Source organism: Rhinatrema bivittatum, chromosome 3 (assembly GCF_901001135.1).
Source record: "Rhinatrema bivittatum chromosome 3, aRhiBiv1.1, whole genome shotgun sequence".
NCBI classification, from domain to species: domain Eukaryota; kingdom Metazoa; phylum Chordata; class Amphibia; order Gymnophiona; family Rhinatrematidae; genus Rhinatrema; species Rhinatrema bivittatum.
The window spans coordinates 251,241,390-251,259,881 of record NC_042617.1 but is presented as its reverse complement, the minus strand read 5'-3'; the positions used below and the strand labels follow the sequence as shown (position 1 = coordinate 251,259,881).

General features: G+C 43.9%; 1 protein-coding gene across 1 annotated transcript in view; it reads right to left on the bottom strand.

Moving 5' to 3' along the window:
- LOC115087348 (zinc finger protein 583-like) overlaps window positions 1-18,492 on the bottom strand; it is a 58,449-nt gene that overhangs the window by 32,513 nt on the left and 7,444 nt on the right. The window contains exons 3-4 of the mRNA XM_029594456.1: window positions 5,950-6,063; window positions 5,682-5,795 (exon numbers count right to left, since the gene is read on the bottom strand). Of these exons, the coding sequence (XP_029450316.1) occupies window positions 5,682-5,795; window positions 5,950-6,063 (228 nt within the window). The remainder of the gene's footprint in view (window positions 1-5,681; window positions 5,796-5,949; window positions 6,064-18,492) is intronic.

Here is an 18,492-nt window from a genome sequence, read left to right as displayed (position 1 = left end):
TCTCCATCTGCTGATAGGGGGAGATGAACCCAGGTGTCTGGACCTATCCGGGTACGTGCAGGGAATGGGTGCCTACTGACAAATCCAGGAATGGGAGTGGGCCTAGCTTGGTTCTGTGTTTGAGAGCTGGAAGTGTCAAAGCCCAGGAGGTTTTACAAGGAGATAGGGAATCCCTCAGTCAGAGATAATTTTGGTCTGCCTTGAGAAGCCCACAGCCTGGGAAAGAGATTTTTGCAGGAGAGGAGTTTCCAGTGCTGTATTTGGAGCTATACAGGAGTGAGGGGCCCTGGATGGGTTTGGACTGTGGGAAAGCCCCCTGAAAAGTGGTCTGCTTTGAAATAAAGAGAATTGTGAATAACCTGTTTGAAGTTTTTTGGTGATTGGAAGTGAAACGTTATTTTTTTAAGTTGAATTCTGGACTTATGCTGCTGAAGTTTTCTACATTTTTAGTCTGCTCTAATTTGGACTGGGTAAATTCTTCTTGGAACAACACTTGGAGTGTGGACTGTGTTTTTTTCTTGCTGAATGTGTGACACCCCTTAGGTCTCATAGCTTTTCTCTGCTATTCTCTAGTGGAAGAATTCTGGTTTCAGGGCTGAAGGCAAGCTTCTATCACCCCTGCAGCCTCCAAAGGTGGCCCTTGATGAAGGGGGATGGGCTTTACAGAAAAGTTACCTCTAACTTTATATTATCAGTACAAGTGCATTTAGGATTATGATATTTTCATAGGTACTGAAACCAGTGTAGAGCTAAGAAAAGAGGAGTGCTGCTGTGCGGATCATAATCAAATATTTCATTCATTCTATTTATATATCACCTTTCAAACCCCAAAGCAAAGTACCATTTTTATTATATAAATGCAGTAATGTATAAAGAAATAATCAAATCACAAACTGTACCAATCACACAAGAGCACCGAGCTAAAAACAGTGCACACTAAAAATACTTCTAACCGTTCATCAGTTGAAGAGTGCCATAGGCAAGCTAGTCATCAGATGATGCAAGAAGCTAAATTCAAAGCAGTACTCAAAAAAATCAGAAGAGCTGCATTCTTTAAGTACATATGAACATAAGAAGTTGCCATAATGGGTCAGACCAAGGGTCCATCAAGCCCAAGATCTTGTTTCCAACTGTGGCCAATACAGGTCAAGAGTATCTGGCAAGTATCCAAATATTAAATAGATCCCATGCTACTAATGCTGGTAACAGCAGAAGGTAGATGTTCAAAGCCGCGCATGCACGCACATGAACGCACTGATTTTATAACATGCGTGCGGCGATACACGCATGTTATAAAATACGATATCCATGTGCGCATGCGTGCCAGATTTTAACATCTGTGCATGTGCGGGCAGACTGCGACTCGTGCGCATGTTGGGGGGGGGGGGGGGCGGAATTTTATAAAGTACGCGTGGCGACGCAAGTAGGCCTTCCCCAGTTCCCTCCCAGTCCGCTCCAATTAAGGAGCGGACTGGAGGGAACTTCCCTAACCCTACTCTTCCTACCTTTTTCCCTCTCCTCCCTGACCCCTAACCTAACCCTACCTAGCCTCTAATTTTTTATTTTAATACATACTGCTCCTCTGGAGCAGAAGTATATTCCATGTGCCAGCCAGCTGCTGGCACACGCTTCCCAAAGACAGCGGCTAATAGCGTTGTCCCGGCCCGCCTGCCCCCCAAGCCCAGACCATGTCCCCTGGGCCGCCCCTTTCAGCAGGCCCGGCACTTTGGCGCATAACAGGGGTTATGTGCACGGCTGGGCCCTTTGTAAAATGCGCGCAGCATGTGCAAGGCCCAGCCATGCCCATAACCCCTGAAATGTATGCGCATAGCCCTTTTAAAATCAGACCTTAAGTCAACTTGATTAATGGCAGTTTATAGACTTCTCCTTCAGGAACTTATCCAAACCTTTTTTAAACCCAGCTACACTAACTGCCCTAACCACTTCCTCTGGCAACGAATTCCAGAGCTTAATTGCATGCTGAGTGAAAAATAATTTTCTCAGATTTGTTTTAAATGTGCTACTTGCTAACTTCATGGAGTTCCCCCTAGTCCTTCTGTTATATGAAAGAAAGAAAGAAATAACCAATTCACATTTACCCGTTCTAGTCCTCTCATGATTTTATAAACCTTTATCATATACCCCTTCAGCCGTCTCCAAACTCTTTAGCCTTTCCTCATACATGAGCCGTTCCATCCCCTTTATCATTTTGGTCATCTTTCTCTGTACCTTCTCCAGTGCAACTATATCTTTTTTTGAGATGCGGCAACCAGAACTGAACATAGTATTCAAGCTGCGGTCTAACCATGGAGCAATACAGAAGCATTATGACATTCTCTGTTTTATTCACCATTCCCTTCCTAATAATTCCTAACATTGTTTGCTTTTTTGATCACTGCAACACAATGAGTCAACTATTTCAATTATCCATTATGACGCCCAGATCTTTTTCCTGGGTGGCAACTCCTAATAAGGAATCTAACATCTTGTAATTACAGCAAGGGTTATTTTTCCCCTATATGCATCACCTTGCACTTGTCCACATTAAATTTCATCTGCCATGTGGACCCTCAACCTTCCAGTCTGTTAGGTCCTCCTGCAATTTATCACAATCTGCATGTGATTTAACTACTCAGAATAATTTTATCTCATCTACAAATCTGATCAACTCACTCACCGTATCCCTTTCCAGATCATTTATAAAATATACTGAAGAGGTAAGATGGCCGCCGAGTAGGAAGCTGCATCAGGTCACTCGCTGCAAGGTTTTTGCCTTTTTTTAAATTGCCTCAATATGCCGCATACTAAAAGGAAGGGGAGATTAAGAGAAGTGAATGTTAATTCACCCTCTGTTGATTCCCGACAGCCCCACATCAAGGGTTTTTTTGCAGGAGCTACAACATCATCGCCGGAGAGTTTGGTCGCTGGAGGGGTGACGGTGGAGCGTACGCCATCTCCTCTGACCTATGACATCACTTTGTGCCCTGGGGAGCCCATCAGGCCTGCTCATCCAGGAAGAGTTGGCATGCCTCCTCTCGCCTCGGAGGCTGTGGGAACCCCCCTGGTGTCGATCCAGGGTGAGAGAGGACCAAACGGCCGGAGTGAGAGCCCGAGGGAGATTTGGGGGCTGTGAGGAGAGAGAGGAACGAGCCCTGGAGGAGGCACGGAGGGATCAGATTCAGGTCCCTCACTGGAAGAACATCGTGCAGCCGGGATGATTTCATCGCAAGGTATAGGGGTGAGCATGAGCACCAACGTGGAAGCGGGAGAAAGTCAACTTAATGCTCTAACTGCAGGCTTTATTTTACCACAACCTGAAATTATAACTTTAGAGTGGATTTGGACTGTACTGAAATCAATTGAATCTTCAATAATAACTTTATCTCAAGGAATGCTGGAAACAAAAAATCAATTTGTTCTAAATAATAATTTAATTTCCACCTTCAATAAGAAAGTAGAAAAAATAGAAAAAAGGATTACCACTATTGATGCTATTCAACAGAAATTCATCCAGTCTGAGATAATTGCTAACAAAAGATTAGAAAATATAGAGAATGCGCTTAGAGTACATAATCTCAGAGTGTTAAACTTTCCTGTAATAAGAATGATTTCTCCTCTTGAGTTATTTAAAATATACATACAACAAATACTAAAAATACCTGATTCAGCTATGCTGGTAATTATTATAGCCTATTATCTACAGCAGGCAGGCCAGGTAGAAGAACAAGAAGCAGCTGGGAGACAGACATCTTCATTGGATATATCAGGGAAATGTCCCAGGATACAGAGATCAATCAAAGATGACCTCTCCTGGTTTCTTTTGCCTTTTTGTCAGATCACAATAACATACTGAGACTTTTCTTCAGGAATAGACAATCTTTGTTTTATGGTCGTCAAATCTGGATTTATCCAGATGTGATTAAGGTTACTCAAACACATGAAAACATTTTCTTATAATGCGATCTGATACACTTCAACTAGGTGCTCGATTTATGTTAAGATAGCCGTGTAAATGCTGTGTAAGATATTTAAATGTTAATTATGTGTTTCAGGAGCCTGAACATCTTAGAGCATTTTTAGTTGCACGTACCCGAGAAGCATCCACTAATGATTTGGCATAAGTAATAAGTTGTAACACTACTCGACGTAACTTGTTTTTCCTTATATTATTGAATTACCTGTATGACGCTCTTATATCTGCCTCTCCAAATTTCCTATATCCTAGATGCAGATAATTCTTATTATCTATATGGTTTATAGTTATATTCCATTTACCTTGATATATTCCTTGTAAAAGCATCACATTTTTTGTACAAGATTTGTATTCTTGGGCAAAATTCAATAATTTGAAAATAAAGAATTAAAAAAAAATACTGAAAAACACTGGTCCAGAGTACAGATCCCTGAGGCATTACACTAGTTATTTTTTCCCACTGAGAAAACTTACCATTTAATCCTACTGTTTCCTGTCTTTTAACCAGTTTGCAATTCATGAAAGGACATCGCTTCTTATCCCATAACTTTTTAATTTTCTTAGAAGCCTCTCATTAGGGACTTTATCAAATGCCTTCTGAAAATCCAAATACTTGACATCTGCCAGTTCACTTTTATCCCTGTTTATTAACCACTTAAAAAAATTGGTAGATTTGTGAGGCAAGACTTCCCTTGGGTAAATCCATGCTGGCTGTGTTCCATTAACCATGTCTTTCTATATGTTCTGTGCTTTTGTTTTTAGAATACTTTCCATTAGAATGCTTTGCATTCTTGACCTTATTCTCTCATTCCTCAATCTAATACCTTTTTTGAAATACAAACTGTTTCTCTGGACATCTCTCACCTTAAAAAAAAAATCCTGTCCTTTACCATCATCCAAGTTCTCCCTTTGAATATTTTCAAGCCCAATTTGCCTCTTGGCTCCATCAGTCTGTGACTGTTCAGTGCCTCTCCTCATACCTAGGGACGTCACATTTTTTTTACCTTCACTTCTTCTGCAAGATAATATCAGGGCATTCCCTTTATTCACTTCCTATTGGTCTTTTGCCCTCCTCATACTCCTGGCTATACAATAGGGGACCAATATACTAAGGTGCAAGCATTCATGCTCCTTAAACACATGTTAATGTATGTTACCATTAAAGCTGTTGAGTATGCTAGTCCATATTTGTCCACATTAACAACTTTAATACAGACTTAAAGTGGATCAAGATAAATAAAAATGTTAATGAGCAGTGTCGCATACAAAATCAAACAAATCTGGTCATTAATATTAAAATGTATTACTCCAAATTGCTTTATGCACTGTGATTTACATTAACGCATTAGCAATGTAAAACCATAACTATAACCCCCCCCAGATGCAGTAAAGCTCTCATGTTATGTCTCAATGATTAAATCAAGCCACAATGTTCTTACTGGGCATGTTACCTCCCTCCCTCGCTTTTAACTATACAGATGTCTTAGTCAATGACACTCCAGGATGAAGGGCCTTTCCAGTCTGACCCGCCTCCTGTGTCCCCCACCTCCGTCAAATGCCCACCCTCCACAGCCAACTTACTCCATCCAAGATATGAAAACAGACACTGCGAGCAAGTCAAGATGATGGCCTCTTACCCACCAGCACCAAAATACAAAATGGCAACGATTGACATTTTGACAGATGTCGAGAGGAATGTTATACTTACCTATTACAGGAGGATGAATCTTTTTAGTCATCTTTGATTCAGAAGGATCCAGGAAGGGCAGATCTTCCTCTTGTTTAATGCTCATTGAGAACACAGATGTTACAATTGGAAGGCCTGTGATGAGAAAACAAACATGTCTAGAAGGATTCAAGAACGACCTGCTAATATATTAGGAAATGGATTTTAAGTCTCTAAATGTTTGATGATAGTGGCCTTTCTCCTGGGATCTGAAAATGCAGAGCCCTTTAAATCCAAAACATTTACTTACTCATGGAGGGGTCTTTCATGTTTTCTTTTCCCTCCCACTCACAGTTTTGAGTGAAATATTTCTCATCTTCCTTTTTAATCTTGAATATTACATCAGGATTAACAATTGAATAACCTGTAAAAAAGTAATAAAGGAAAAGTACATTTTAAATTTGTACTTGTAGAATTGCATCAAAACATTGTATGGGATTTTGTGGTATATATAAGGTCGATTTTAAAAGCCCTACACGCGCTAAGCCGGGAGAATCTATGAGGGTCTTGGGCCGGCGTACACCGGGGTGGATTTTAAATGCCCTGCGCGCGTAAATCCAGCCGGATTTACACACGCAGGGCCCCTCGCGAGCCGGCGTGCCTATTTTGCATAGGCCGCCAGCGGCGCAGAGCCCCGGACGCCCGTAAGTCCCGGGGCTTCATAAAAGGGGCGGGGGAGGGGTGTGTCTGGGTCGTTCCCGAAATGACGTGGCGTTTCGGGGGCGGGCCGTGGCGTTTCGGGGGCGGGGCCCGGGGGGCCGGGTGCCGGCCCTGGGGCGTGTCGAGGCCTCCGGACCAGCCCCCGGGTCAGTTGAGTGGCGCGCCAGCAGCCCGCTGGCGCGCGCAGATTTATGTCTGCTTTTAGCAGGCGTTAAATCGTGGAAACAGAGGTAAGGGGGGGGTTTAGATAGGGCCGGGGGGGGGGTGGGTTAGGTAGGTAGGGGAAGGTGGGGGGAGGGTGAAGGAAAGTTCCCTCCGAGGCCCTCTGAAATCAGAGCGGCCTCGGATGGGACAGGCAGCGCGTGCTGGCTGGCGCGCACAGGTTGTACAAATGTTGCACCCCCTTGTGCGCGCCGACCTCGGATTTTACAAGATACGCGCGTATCTTATAAAATCCAGCGTACTTTGTTTGCGCCTGGTGCGCGAACAAAGTACGCGATCGCGCACATTTTTAAATCGATACCCCACCGTGTGGATTTTAGAAGCACCCAAGTATGCACGTATCTTCAGGTATGTGCACAAATCAAAAAGTTAAAAAAAAAAAAATGGACGTGGCATGAATATAATCTGGGTGGAGCAAAGGTGGGACAAGGGTGTTCCGGAAAGTACCTTGAAACTTTGCACGTAAGTATTACGTGCACAGGTGCGCCGGGGTCCCCCTACCGTGTAACTTACTTTGGCTTGGATGGCATAAAAGTATTTAAAACCGAACTGATTTGTAAACCCTTACAAGAATTTCGGTATATAAAACTGTTAAATAATAAATAAAATAAAAACAAAACAAAACTAGATGAGTCAGCGGGGTTTTAAGGGTCGAGGTTAAAAGGGAAAGCTATATAACAGGGGTTTAGAAGTCCAATCTGTTAACTGGGTGAACTGGGAAAAAGGGCTATTGCTTAAAAACGCGTTTTTAAAATCCCCCCACTTACGCGGTAGAGCCAGCATTTGTGCGCACATGTGTACGTCCATAAAGTTATTGACTAAGGGGTAGATTTTAAAAGATGCTTGTGCCGATTTTATAACATGCGCATGTTATAACCTGTCCCTAACCTCTTACCTAATTTCCTAAAATCCCTTTACTTTCCAGCTCTGTTTAACTCAGCTCAGTTAATCCTAAATGATAGTTCTGTTTTAAAAGATTCTACTTGTTTTATGTTCAAATATATATATTCTTACTTTTGTTAAATGTATAATGCTTATTTAATCCTGTTAAATGTATAACGCTCCGGCGTAAGTTCCTGTTCATTGTACACCGACGTGATATCTTTGATGAGCGGCGGTATATAAAAAACTATAAATAAATAAATAAATAAATAAATGTGCGGGCGGTGTGCGCAAGGGGGGTGAACTTTTGCAAATTACACGCGACAACTCAATTGGTCCTTCCCCAGTTCCCTCCCAGTCCACTTTAATTAAGAAGTAGACTGGGCGGGAACTTCCCTATCCCCCTACCTAAACTCCCTCCCTCTTCCCCTTTCCTCCCCATCCCCTAAACCCTGCCTATCCTTTTTTGTTGTTTTGTTTTTCAACTTACTTCAAGGCCAGAGCTCAAGTAAGTTGCGCACGCTGGCCGGCTGCCGGCGCACGAGTCATTGGGACAGCGTACAATGGAGCCCCACCTAGACCCCACCCCCTGGCCCGCCCCTTTGAAGAGGCCCTGGCACTTGTGCACGTACCAGGGTTTACGCGTGTGGCCGGACCCTTTGAAATTCGCGTGGCACATGCAGGCCATTTAAAATCCGGCCTTTTGTGTAAGAAATAAATAAACCCCTGTGGGTTTTATCTGTTCCTCTTCCAATGGAGTAGTGGGAGCTTGCATTGTATTAGCTTTGGGGTGAGTATTTGCTTGACAAAATGGCCAATGTATTAAAACATGAGCAAAGAATATATGCTGAACTTCAGCACACATTTTCTTTACTCACATGCTAATAAGATTTAACTCCCTATACCGTAAGCTAATGGTATGTTAATGCACTGAGAGTTTAAAAGTGCACTAACCTGACATAGTAACATGGCAGAAAAAGATCAAATGGTCTATCCAGTCTGCTCAGCAAGGTTCATATGGCGTAACTGCCACTCCATGCAGGTTAACCCTATGACTCTGTTAAGGGTAGTAACTGCTGCTCCGTGATGGTTACCCCTAAGCCTTATGTTAAGCGTAATATTTACAATCAGAGAATGAACTTGAACATGCTTTGCTTTTCATCTTCAATAAAAAAAATGTTTTTTTTTAAATGTTTGTTAATAACATTTTATCTCAACTTTATCTCTGCCAAAATATCTCTTCTGCTAGATACTGTTTTCCACGTTTGACCGTTATTCACACACACACCGTGTTACAAACTTAAAAATGCTTTTATCTTAGCCAACTTGTTCTTAGCTGCTCAATGATCCCAACATGGCTAAGTTTCGGACAACATCCTGCTTCAGGGAGCACAGCATAAGTCCAAAAATGACTGTCCCAATGTCGATAGTATCACAGTGTTGAACAGCACAATTCCATACTTCCATGTGACTCTAAACAAACCAATCCTCATCTTCGTTTATACCAAAGACAATCAGTACAGTTCTTCGTTTAATCCTTCATGCTGTTCAGACTGCAGATTTAAAGAAAGAACTGGACTGGTTGTCCTTTGGCATAAACGACGATGAGGATTGGTTTGTTTAGAGTCACATGGTAGTTTATATAAACGTGGATGTTTGATGGAGAACACATCCGCCATTATGGAATTGTGCTGTTAAACACTGTGATACTATCGACATTGGGACAGTCATTTTTGGACATATGCTGCACCCCCCTGATGAAGGACTTTGTCCAAAACTTGGCCATGTTGGGATCATTCTCCAAGTCTCTCAATCCTCTTCTCTCCCCCTCCCCATCTCCTTCTGGCAGAGACTCCCAATGGGGGGGGGGGGGGGTCCCCTAATGAAAAAAAAGCAAGTTTGCTTACTGTAAATGGTGTTTTCTGTAGATAGCAGGATGAATTAGCCATGCTGTCTTAGGTGACATCAACTGACGGTGCATGATGTGGAGCTCTCTCTAGCAGCACGAAGCTTTGCTGCTCTGCTCATGTCAGCATTTCCCGCGCAGTTGAACAAAGTCGAATCTCCTTAATTCGTACAAAGTTTAGGGACTATGTCCCGTGGTATGTAGAGACTGCCAGGGACGAGGGTGGATATGCAGGCTAATTCATCCTTCAATCTATGGAATACACCATTTATGGTAGTCAAACTTGCTTTTTTTTTTGTCGATAAGTAGGCTGAATTAGCCATGTTGTCTTGGAGTCTCAAGCTTAGGGTTGCAATAAGTTGCCCCTTCTCAGAAAAGAGGCCTTTTTGCATAAAATCAGAGAACCAGACCCTCCTTGTTTATGTAGAACATAGCAACTTGATTGTTCGTGTGTATCATTACTGTTCTTCCCTCTAGCTAGTATTCGAATGCCACTAGCGTGTTGCGAATTGCTGTGAGTTCCAGCAAGTTGATCTGGAACATTGTTTCCTGCTTTGACCAATGTCCTTGCATCTTGTATTGAAGAAGGCACCCCCCCCCCCAACCCTGAGTAGAGCATCTATCATGAGGATTAGTTGATGTGGGGGTGGACACAGAGGCATCCTAATATGTAGGATTTCTAGGTTCATCCACCAAGAATTGTCCCATTTCATTGAAGCAGTTAGGAGTCTGACCGAGAGTGGTTGTCACCTGTGATCATTGAGCTCTTAGGCCTCACTATAGTCGTCACATATGTAGATGAGTGTGGGGGAACCATTTGAATGGCCACGGCCATATGGTCTAGAATGACTAATATTTTCCAGACAGAAGTCTAGTTCTGGCAAGACTGCTTGAGACAAGATTGTCTCTCAAGAGGAATACCCTGGATTGGATAGTGTCTGTTCTTGCTCCTATGACCTGCAAGACCTGCGTTGGATTCAAAATCAAATTTTTAATAATTTATAAGAAACCCTAATGTTTCCAGGCATTCTATTGTGTGTCGAAGGTCTAGTTGTAGAGCTTTGCAGTCCTGAGATATTATCAGGTAAAGAAATATGTGGATCCCTGTTTGTCGGAGGCGAGCCACAGCTACACTAAACACTTTAGGCCAAATTTTCAAAGGCTTACACGCATAAAAACCGGGATTTACGCGTGTGGCTGGCCCTTGCGCACACAGCGCACATTTTATAATGGACCCGTAACCCAGTATGTGCACAAGTGCTAGGCCCTGAAAAAGGGGCAGGGCAGAAGCCAGCTGGGACAGTGGCCATTAGCTGCTGTTCCGGAGAAGTACGCACCGGCAGTCAGCCAGCGTGTGTAACTTGCTTCTGCTCCAGAGGAAGAGTAAGTAATAAAATAGGGAAGGTAGGTTAGGTTTAGGGGGTGGGGAGGAGAGGGGAAGAGGGAGGAAATGTAGGTAGTGGGGTAGGGAAGTTACCTCTCAGTCCACTTCTTAACTGGAGCAGACTGGGAGGGAACTGGGGAAGGCCTGATTGCACTGCCGCACATATTTTATGAAAATTTGCCTCCCTCTGTGTGCACTGCCTACTTGGCCTTCTGATTTTATAACATGTGAGCGCCAGCACACACATGTTATAAAGTCGGCACATCCAAATGTGCATGCCAGGAACTGTGTGCACTGCTTTGAAAATCTACCCCTTTGTGAAGACTCTTAGGGCAGATAAGAGCCCAAAAGGGAGAATTTTGTATTGGTAGTGAAACTCATAAGAACATGCCATACTGGGTTAGACCAAGGGTCCATCAAGCCCAGCATCCTGTTTCCAACAGTGGCCAATCCAGGCCATAAGAACCTGGCAAGTACCCCAAAACTAAGTCTGCTCCATGTTACTGTTGCTAGTAATAGCAGTGGCTATTTTCTAAGTCAACTTAATTAATAGCAGGTAAAGGACTTCTCCTCCAAGAACTTATCCAATCCTTTTTTAAACACAGCTATACTAACTGCACTAACAACATCCTCTGGCAACAAATTCCAGAGTTTAATTGTGCGTTGAGAAGATAGCCTGGAAGACAGTGCAGAAGTCGTTAAGATGGAGGAGGGGTCTGAGTTTTTTGAGGACATGTAGTTTGTAATAGCAGTCTTTCATGGTGTAGTTAATGAATTTCTTTAGGTTAAGTTGGCTGTCAATTATGATGCCAAGGTCTCTAATGTGGTATAGAATGGGGGGTGTGGGGTGATCAGGGTTAGTGTCGGCCGGGGGAGTAGTGGTTTGGTTATGGGATATTTATTTTATTTTTATTTATTTAACATTTCTTTTATACCGATATCCGTTCGCACATCGTATCGGTTCACAGTGAACAAAAAACCATTGGGCAGTGCCCGTACATATAACAGATAACATAATATAATATGATGAACTAGGTAACATATAAATAATTTATGGGATATAAGAAGGAGTTCAGTTTTGGAGGTATTGAGGGCGAGGTTTAGATTTGTGAGGAGGTGATCTATTGAAGATAGACAGTTTTCCCAGATTTGGAGGGATTTGGGGATAGATTCAGTGATGGGAATTAGAATTTGGAAGTCGTCCGCATAGATGAAGTGAGTGAGACCTAGGTCAGATAGGAGTTGGCAGAGAGGCAACATGTAGATGTTGAAGAGGGTGGAGGATAGAGAGGAGCCTTGGAGTACGCCATGGGTAGATTTGATGGGAACTGACTCGTTTCCTATTTTGACTTTATATTGTCTATTGTTGAGGTATGATTTAAACCATAGCAGGGCAGTGCTGGTTATGCCAATTTCTGTTAGTCTGTTTAATGGGATTTGGTGGCTAATAGTGTCAAAGGCAGAGGAGATATCGAACATGGCTAGGATGTATGAGTGGCCTTTGTGATAGGTCTGAAATTGGCAGGTTTGGGCGAATCCAGGTTGGGTTTCTTTAAGATGGGTTTGACTATAGCTTGTTTCAGGGTGGCAGGAACATTACCATGTGTGAGGGATGAGTTGATGATTTCAGAGAGGGGTCTGGCTAGGATGTTTGAGATAGATTTGAGGGAATTAGGTGGGCTTGGATCAGCTGGGTGAGATGCTGGTTTAATTTTCTTTATAAGGGATTCGGTTTCTGAAACTGAGATGGTATCAAAGGAGTCGATGACAGTACTAAGGTTCTTTGGGGTATTGCTAGGAGAGATGTTTGGAGGGGGGGGTTTCAGTAAAAGGTTAGTGTTTTTGTCATTAAAGTAGAGGGCAAGATCATTGCATTTGGTTTTCAGGTCGGAGACAGGTATAGAGGGGGAAGAAGATTTAGTAAGATCGGAAACATAAGAAAAGAGAGCTTTGGCGTTGTATTGGAAGTTATGGATTTTTAGGACGTAGAAATCGCATTTGGTTTTCAGGCTGGTAGTTCTGTGGTAGTGGAGGGTAGTTTTGTAGGTGGCCAGTAAGGTTGGGGTGGGATCTTTCTGCCAATTCTTTTCAATGTTTCTTAGGTTACGTTTAATTTTCTTGAGTTCAGGGGAGTACCAGACTTTTTTATTGTTGAGGGAGGGGTTTATTTCTTTGGTTGTAAGGGGGGTAGTGATGTGTGTTATCCATGTGCTGTACTAATCGTGAATAATTTACGGGTGTAGCATTCACTTAAATTTTGAATTCTAGGCTACCTATGCTGGATATAGGAATCACTGGAAATGGATAACTCCATTGGACAGCTTCTTGGAAAGAGAGTGGGAAAGGATATAAATGCTTCATGTGTATTATTGTGTAGTGACTATGGGTTTTATAAAATGGTTACCATTTTGTTTTTGTGGGGGGGAGGGGTAACCCTACCTAGGGTCACTAACATGTTCTAGGTGGTTGGCGGAAGTTCCTGCTTTCCAGAGTTCAGGAAAAGGTCTGTGAGTTCTGGGTAAATGCAGAGCTCTTTCAGCTGCACGCATCCTCTCTATTAAGGAGGGGGTGCAAGGGGGGATGTAGAGAATTGGTGCTGCAAAAAAAAATGATGTAATTGAGGAGGTAGGGTAGTAACTAGAGGAGTTACTTTCCCTCCACAGGGAACAGCTTGGGTTTAGTGAGAGCCTATATATGTTGACCCCAGGCATATGTTAGTTGTTGTCTTTAAAGTCCTGAGAAGAGATAGGGCTTGTGAGGCAGCCAAAGATTTCTGCAACAAGGAATAAGGCTGATTCCAAGTTGGAGAAAAGGATTAGTGGCCTACTAGAGAGAGGACACCCTACTAAGAACAAGGGTAAAATCTGTGTCTGGGAAAGCTCCAGTACATGAACTGTCTAAGTATGAAGTTGCCCCAAAGGTCTTGGGACTGAAGTGTGGGTGAGTAGGATTTCTCCTGGTCAGAAAAGAGTGAGAATTCATTGAATGTTGGAATGTAACCAGCTATTCAAGACTTTACTATTTTTTCACTGTTTATCATTTGGATTTACAAATAACATTCATTTTGGAAACACAGATGTGGACACTGGACTGTGTTGAGCTGTGGGTAAGCCTTCTCCTGGGCCTCCCAGAATCCGTCTGGGAGGCCCAGACGGATTCTGATTCCCTGATGGGCTTTATCTGCTTCCAGGGATGCAGAAGTAGTACCAATCTCCCTCTGTAGTCTCTGAAGGTGACCCTTGAGGAAAGGGGGATTACACTTGTCCAGGGTTTCCGGGTCCTATTTCCCCTCACACCAGGGAAGAGAATGGCTTTTCCACCAAATGTATAATGCTCATGCCTAAAGTCTATAGTCAGTGGAAAGAAGGCACAGAAGAGATAGTCAAAGAGAATAGGATGGCACTAGACCCTAAGGGACAGGGGCATCCCTTAAAGAGGCCAAGATGGGATCCATCCCCATTAAGGTCCACAGTGGTCACCTGGGTTTGATAACGGAGGGTGTGGAGTCCCTGGATGAGTGAGAAGAAATAGTATTAACATCTTCAGTCATGAAAGAATCAGCTGTAAGGCTACTTAGGAAAGAGGAACTGGCAGAGCTGATTGTGAAGTTTTCCCAATGCCTAAAAAGCCTGTCTGGCAATATACGGTCTAACATCCTTGAACCTGCTTCAGGAAAGAGTTCCTCTCAAGTACCACCTGCACCAGGGGATAAAGGGGTGGACTCAAGAGGTGACTATTTTGAAGGATATTAGGAAGCAAGTGAGAGCCTTCCACTTATACCCAGCTATTTTGGAGATGATCAGAGCCAAGTGGGAAAGCCTGGATGCAGCCTTTGGGAGTAAAAGGACTATGGGTCTGTTATACCCAATACAGTAGGGACAATAGGACACCTTGCTCCAACTGCCAAAGGTAATCATGTCAATGGCAGCTGTTGCATGGAGATCAACTATCCCAGTAGAATGGGGTTCAGCACTGAAGAACCCCCAAGATAGGAATGTTTTGAATTACCAAGCCTTTAACTGCAGATGGCTATTTGTAGGGGCTATGTGCCTAGAGCAATGATGTACTGGTTTCAACAATTACAGCCAGAGTCAGAAATCAAGGGATCCCAGGCTCCTGCCGAGGAGACAGTCTGCTTAGAATCAGGAATGGCATTATTGATGGATACATTGTATAACCTGATTAGGGCATCTTTCAAACAGATAGCAACAGTAACAACAACCAAATGCTTATTGTGGCTGAGGAGCTTGGTCAGCAGATTCAGCCTCCAAGGCCAGACTGAATAAGTTACCCTTCAGAAAGTCTATTGTTTGGGGAAGAATTGGAGAAACTGATGAAGAAACTGAGAGAATCTAAATCCCAGAGACTCCCAGAAGTTAAGAATAGGTCGGAGTGGCCAACTCCAGTCACCATCTCCATTGCATGCAAATTTATCTCATGCATATTCATTGTGGATATCATGAAAACCTGACCTGTTTGTGGCTCTTGAGGACCGGAGTTGGACACCCCTAGTGCAGATGGTACTCGAGAGGAACTTTTACCTGAAGCAAGTGCAAGGATGTTAGACTGTATAATGCCAGGCAGGCTTTTTAGTACCCAGAAATCATGACCACCAGCAAAGTTGCAACCATTTCAGGGGAGTAGAAAAGGACAGGAGGAGAGGTCAAGGGATCCGACAGGATCCAGGCATGCACCTTGATAGTTTAAGGTTCCACTTCTCCCTTCCTCCGATAAGAGGATGTTTGAGGATTTTATTTAGGGAGTAGACCCATATTACGAAGGACCGGTGGGACCTAGAAATTATTCAAGAAGGTTATACCCTCGAGCTGGCCGCACTGATTCAGGAAGCCTCCAAAAAATATACAAGGCCATCAAAGAGACACTGCAAGAAATAAAACCAGTGCCCATCTTAGATTCTCCATCTATTTTGTGATTCCAAAGACAGAATGGACCTTTCGCCCAGTGCTAGATTTAAAGTATGTAAACAGATCCCTAAGGGTACCACATTTCAGAATGTAGATCTTGAAATCAGTAATGATGTTGGTAAGGAAAGGGGAGTTTTTAACTTCCTTATATCAGAGGCATATTTTCATATTCCCATCAGAATGCAGCGTCAGAAATGTTTATGGTTTCTGGTCCTGGGAAACCAGTTCTTGGCCTTGCCATGGTACCATGAACCTTTATCAATGTCAAAGTGGTAACAGCAGCATTTTTATGCAGAGAAGAAGTGAAGGTCCACCCCTATTTGGATGACTGGCTAATCAGGGCCAAATACTTTCAAGAAAATAAACAAGCAATATAGAGTGTGATTCAAGGGACGGAAGGGTTAGGCTGGGTGGTGAATCGGGCCAAGAGCCAGCTACAACCCACACAGTACCTAGTGTACCTAGGAGCAAGGTTCAGATAGAACATAGAGAAAGTATATATGACAAACGAAAGTATCACTAAGTCACAGGGACAGATAAGGAGGCTGGGTAAGGCAGAGCGCCTTGAGCTTGGATGTACTTGCAGATGCTGGGGTCAATGACAGCAGCAATAAACCTAGTGCAAGAGCCCATATGTAGCCATTGCATAGAGCTTTACTGGCAAGGTAGTCACCTCAGGGACATCGGTTAGATATAAAGATTCCAATGACAGATCAGGCCAAAAAGAATCCAAGATGGTGGCTTCTCCTGTCCAACCTGATATAAGGAGTCAATCTGGAAATCCCAGAGTGGATAACAGTGGCAACAGATGCCAGTCTGGTGGGCTGGGGAACCAATTGCTGAGGTCAGATAATACAAGGCCTCTGATCAGCCCTGGAAATGGCATAGCCAATAAATCAGTTGGCGAACAGAGTGATCAGGTTAGACTTAGTCAATCTGAGGCCTTGGCAGAAGGGAAAACAGTCAGAGTGTTATCAGACAATGCCACAGCAGTAGCTTATGTGAACAAGGAAGTACTAAGAGCAGGCAGGTGTCAAAGGAAGCAGAAAGGAAAATTGGTTCTTACCTGCTAACTTTCATTCCTGTAGTTCCACGGATCAGTCCAGACACCTGGGTTCATCGCCCCCTATCAGCAGATGGAGACAGAGAAAAAAACCCTTGCTGACACCGTATCTAAGCAACCGAGCCACCTGCAGTTCGTTAGAATATATCTAAAACAAAGCAGATAAAAGCAAAAAATATGGAACCATTAAACAATTAACAAGAACATGGAATGCAACAGAGAACAATCTTACAACTGAGTGGACAACTCTCCCCTTTATATAACCCCCTTCTAATTGGGCGGGCTATGGACTGATCAGTGGTAGTACAGGAATGAAAATTAGCAGGTAAGAACCAATTTTCCTTTCCCTGTACGTCCCCAGATCAGTCCAGACACCTGGGATGTACCACCAAGGGTGGGACCTGGAGAGTCCCGCTCGCAAAACACTCTCGCCAAAGGAAGGGTTTGCCTGATTCCCAACATCTAAGCGATAGTGCCTTGCAAAAGTATGCAACGACTTCCAAGTCGCCGCTCTGCAAATTTCCGCCCACGAGACCGCTTGGAGTGAGCATGCAAGCCTTCCAGAACTGGACGACCCCGTGTAATATATGCGGAAGAAATAGCCTCCTTCAACCATCGTGCAATAGAGGCTTTAGAAGCCTTGGAGCCTCTTTTAGGACCACTCCACAGCACGAAGAGGTGATCGAACCTCCTAAAGTCATTGGTAATTTCGAGGTAAAATAAAGCTCTCCGAACATCTAGATGTTTGAGCTCCCTCACATTAGGATCCGACGCCGGTAAGTTAGGAAAAGCCTGAAGTTCCACTGACTGATTAACATGGAACATTGAAACCACCTTTGGTAAAAGGAAGGTACTGTCCATAAAGAAACTCCAGATTCCGAAATCTGAAGGAAAGGATCTCGACAAGGTAACTCCTGTAACTCAGAAATTCTTTTAGCTGAACAAATGGTGTCAAGTAAAATTACCTTAAGTGTCAAATCCTTTAACGTAGCCCTTCAGAGCGGCTCGAAGGGAGGTAGCAGCCTGGTTGAAAAATATAGAACCCTGTCGAAGAACATGCGTCAGGTGGCCGAAGCAAAGTGGGCTGTCCAACGCAAGGTTGACCAGATCCGCAAACCACGGACGCCGAGGCCACTCCGGAGCCACCAGAATCACCTCTCTGCAATGCTTTTCTATGCGACGTAGAACCTTGCCCACCAGCAGCCACAGAGGAAAAACATATAGTAGAACTCCCAAAGGCCATGGTAGAACCAGAGCATCGACCCCTTCGGCCCTGTACTGTCTTCGGCAACTGAAGAATTGGAAAGCCTTGGTATTCCGAGAGGTTGCCATAAGGTCAACGTGAGGTAGACTCCAACGATCTCGAATTAACTGCATGGCTGTCTCTGAGAGTTCCCACTCGCCTCTATCCAAGTGTGTGCGACTCAAGAAATTCCGCCTGAAACATTCTCTGTTTCATAAGAAGAAGAACATGCCATACTGGGGTCAGACCAAGGGTCCATCAAGCCCAGCAATCCTGATTTCCAACAGTGGCCAATCCAGGCCATAAGAACCTGGCAAGTACCCAAAAACTAAGGGGCGGATTTTCAGAGCCCTGCTCGCGTAAATCCGCCCAAAACCGGGCGGATTTACGCGAGCAGGGCCCTGCACGCCGGGAAGCCTATTTTACATAGGCCTCCCGGCGCGCGCAGAGCCCCGGGACTCGCGTACGTCCCGGGGTTCTCGGAGGGGGGCGTGTCGGGGGGCGGGGC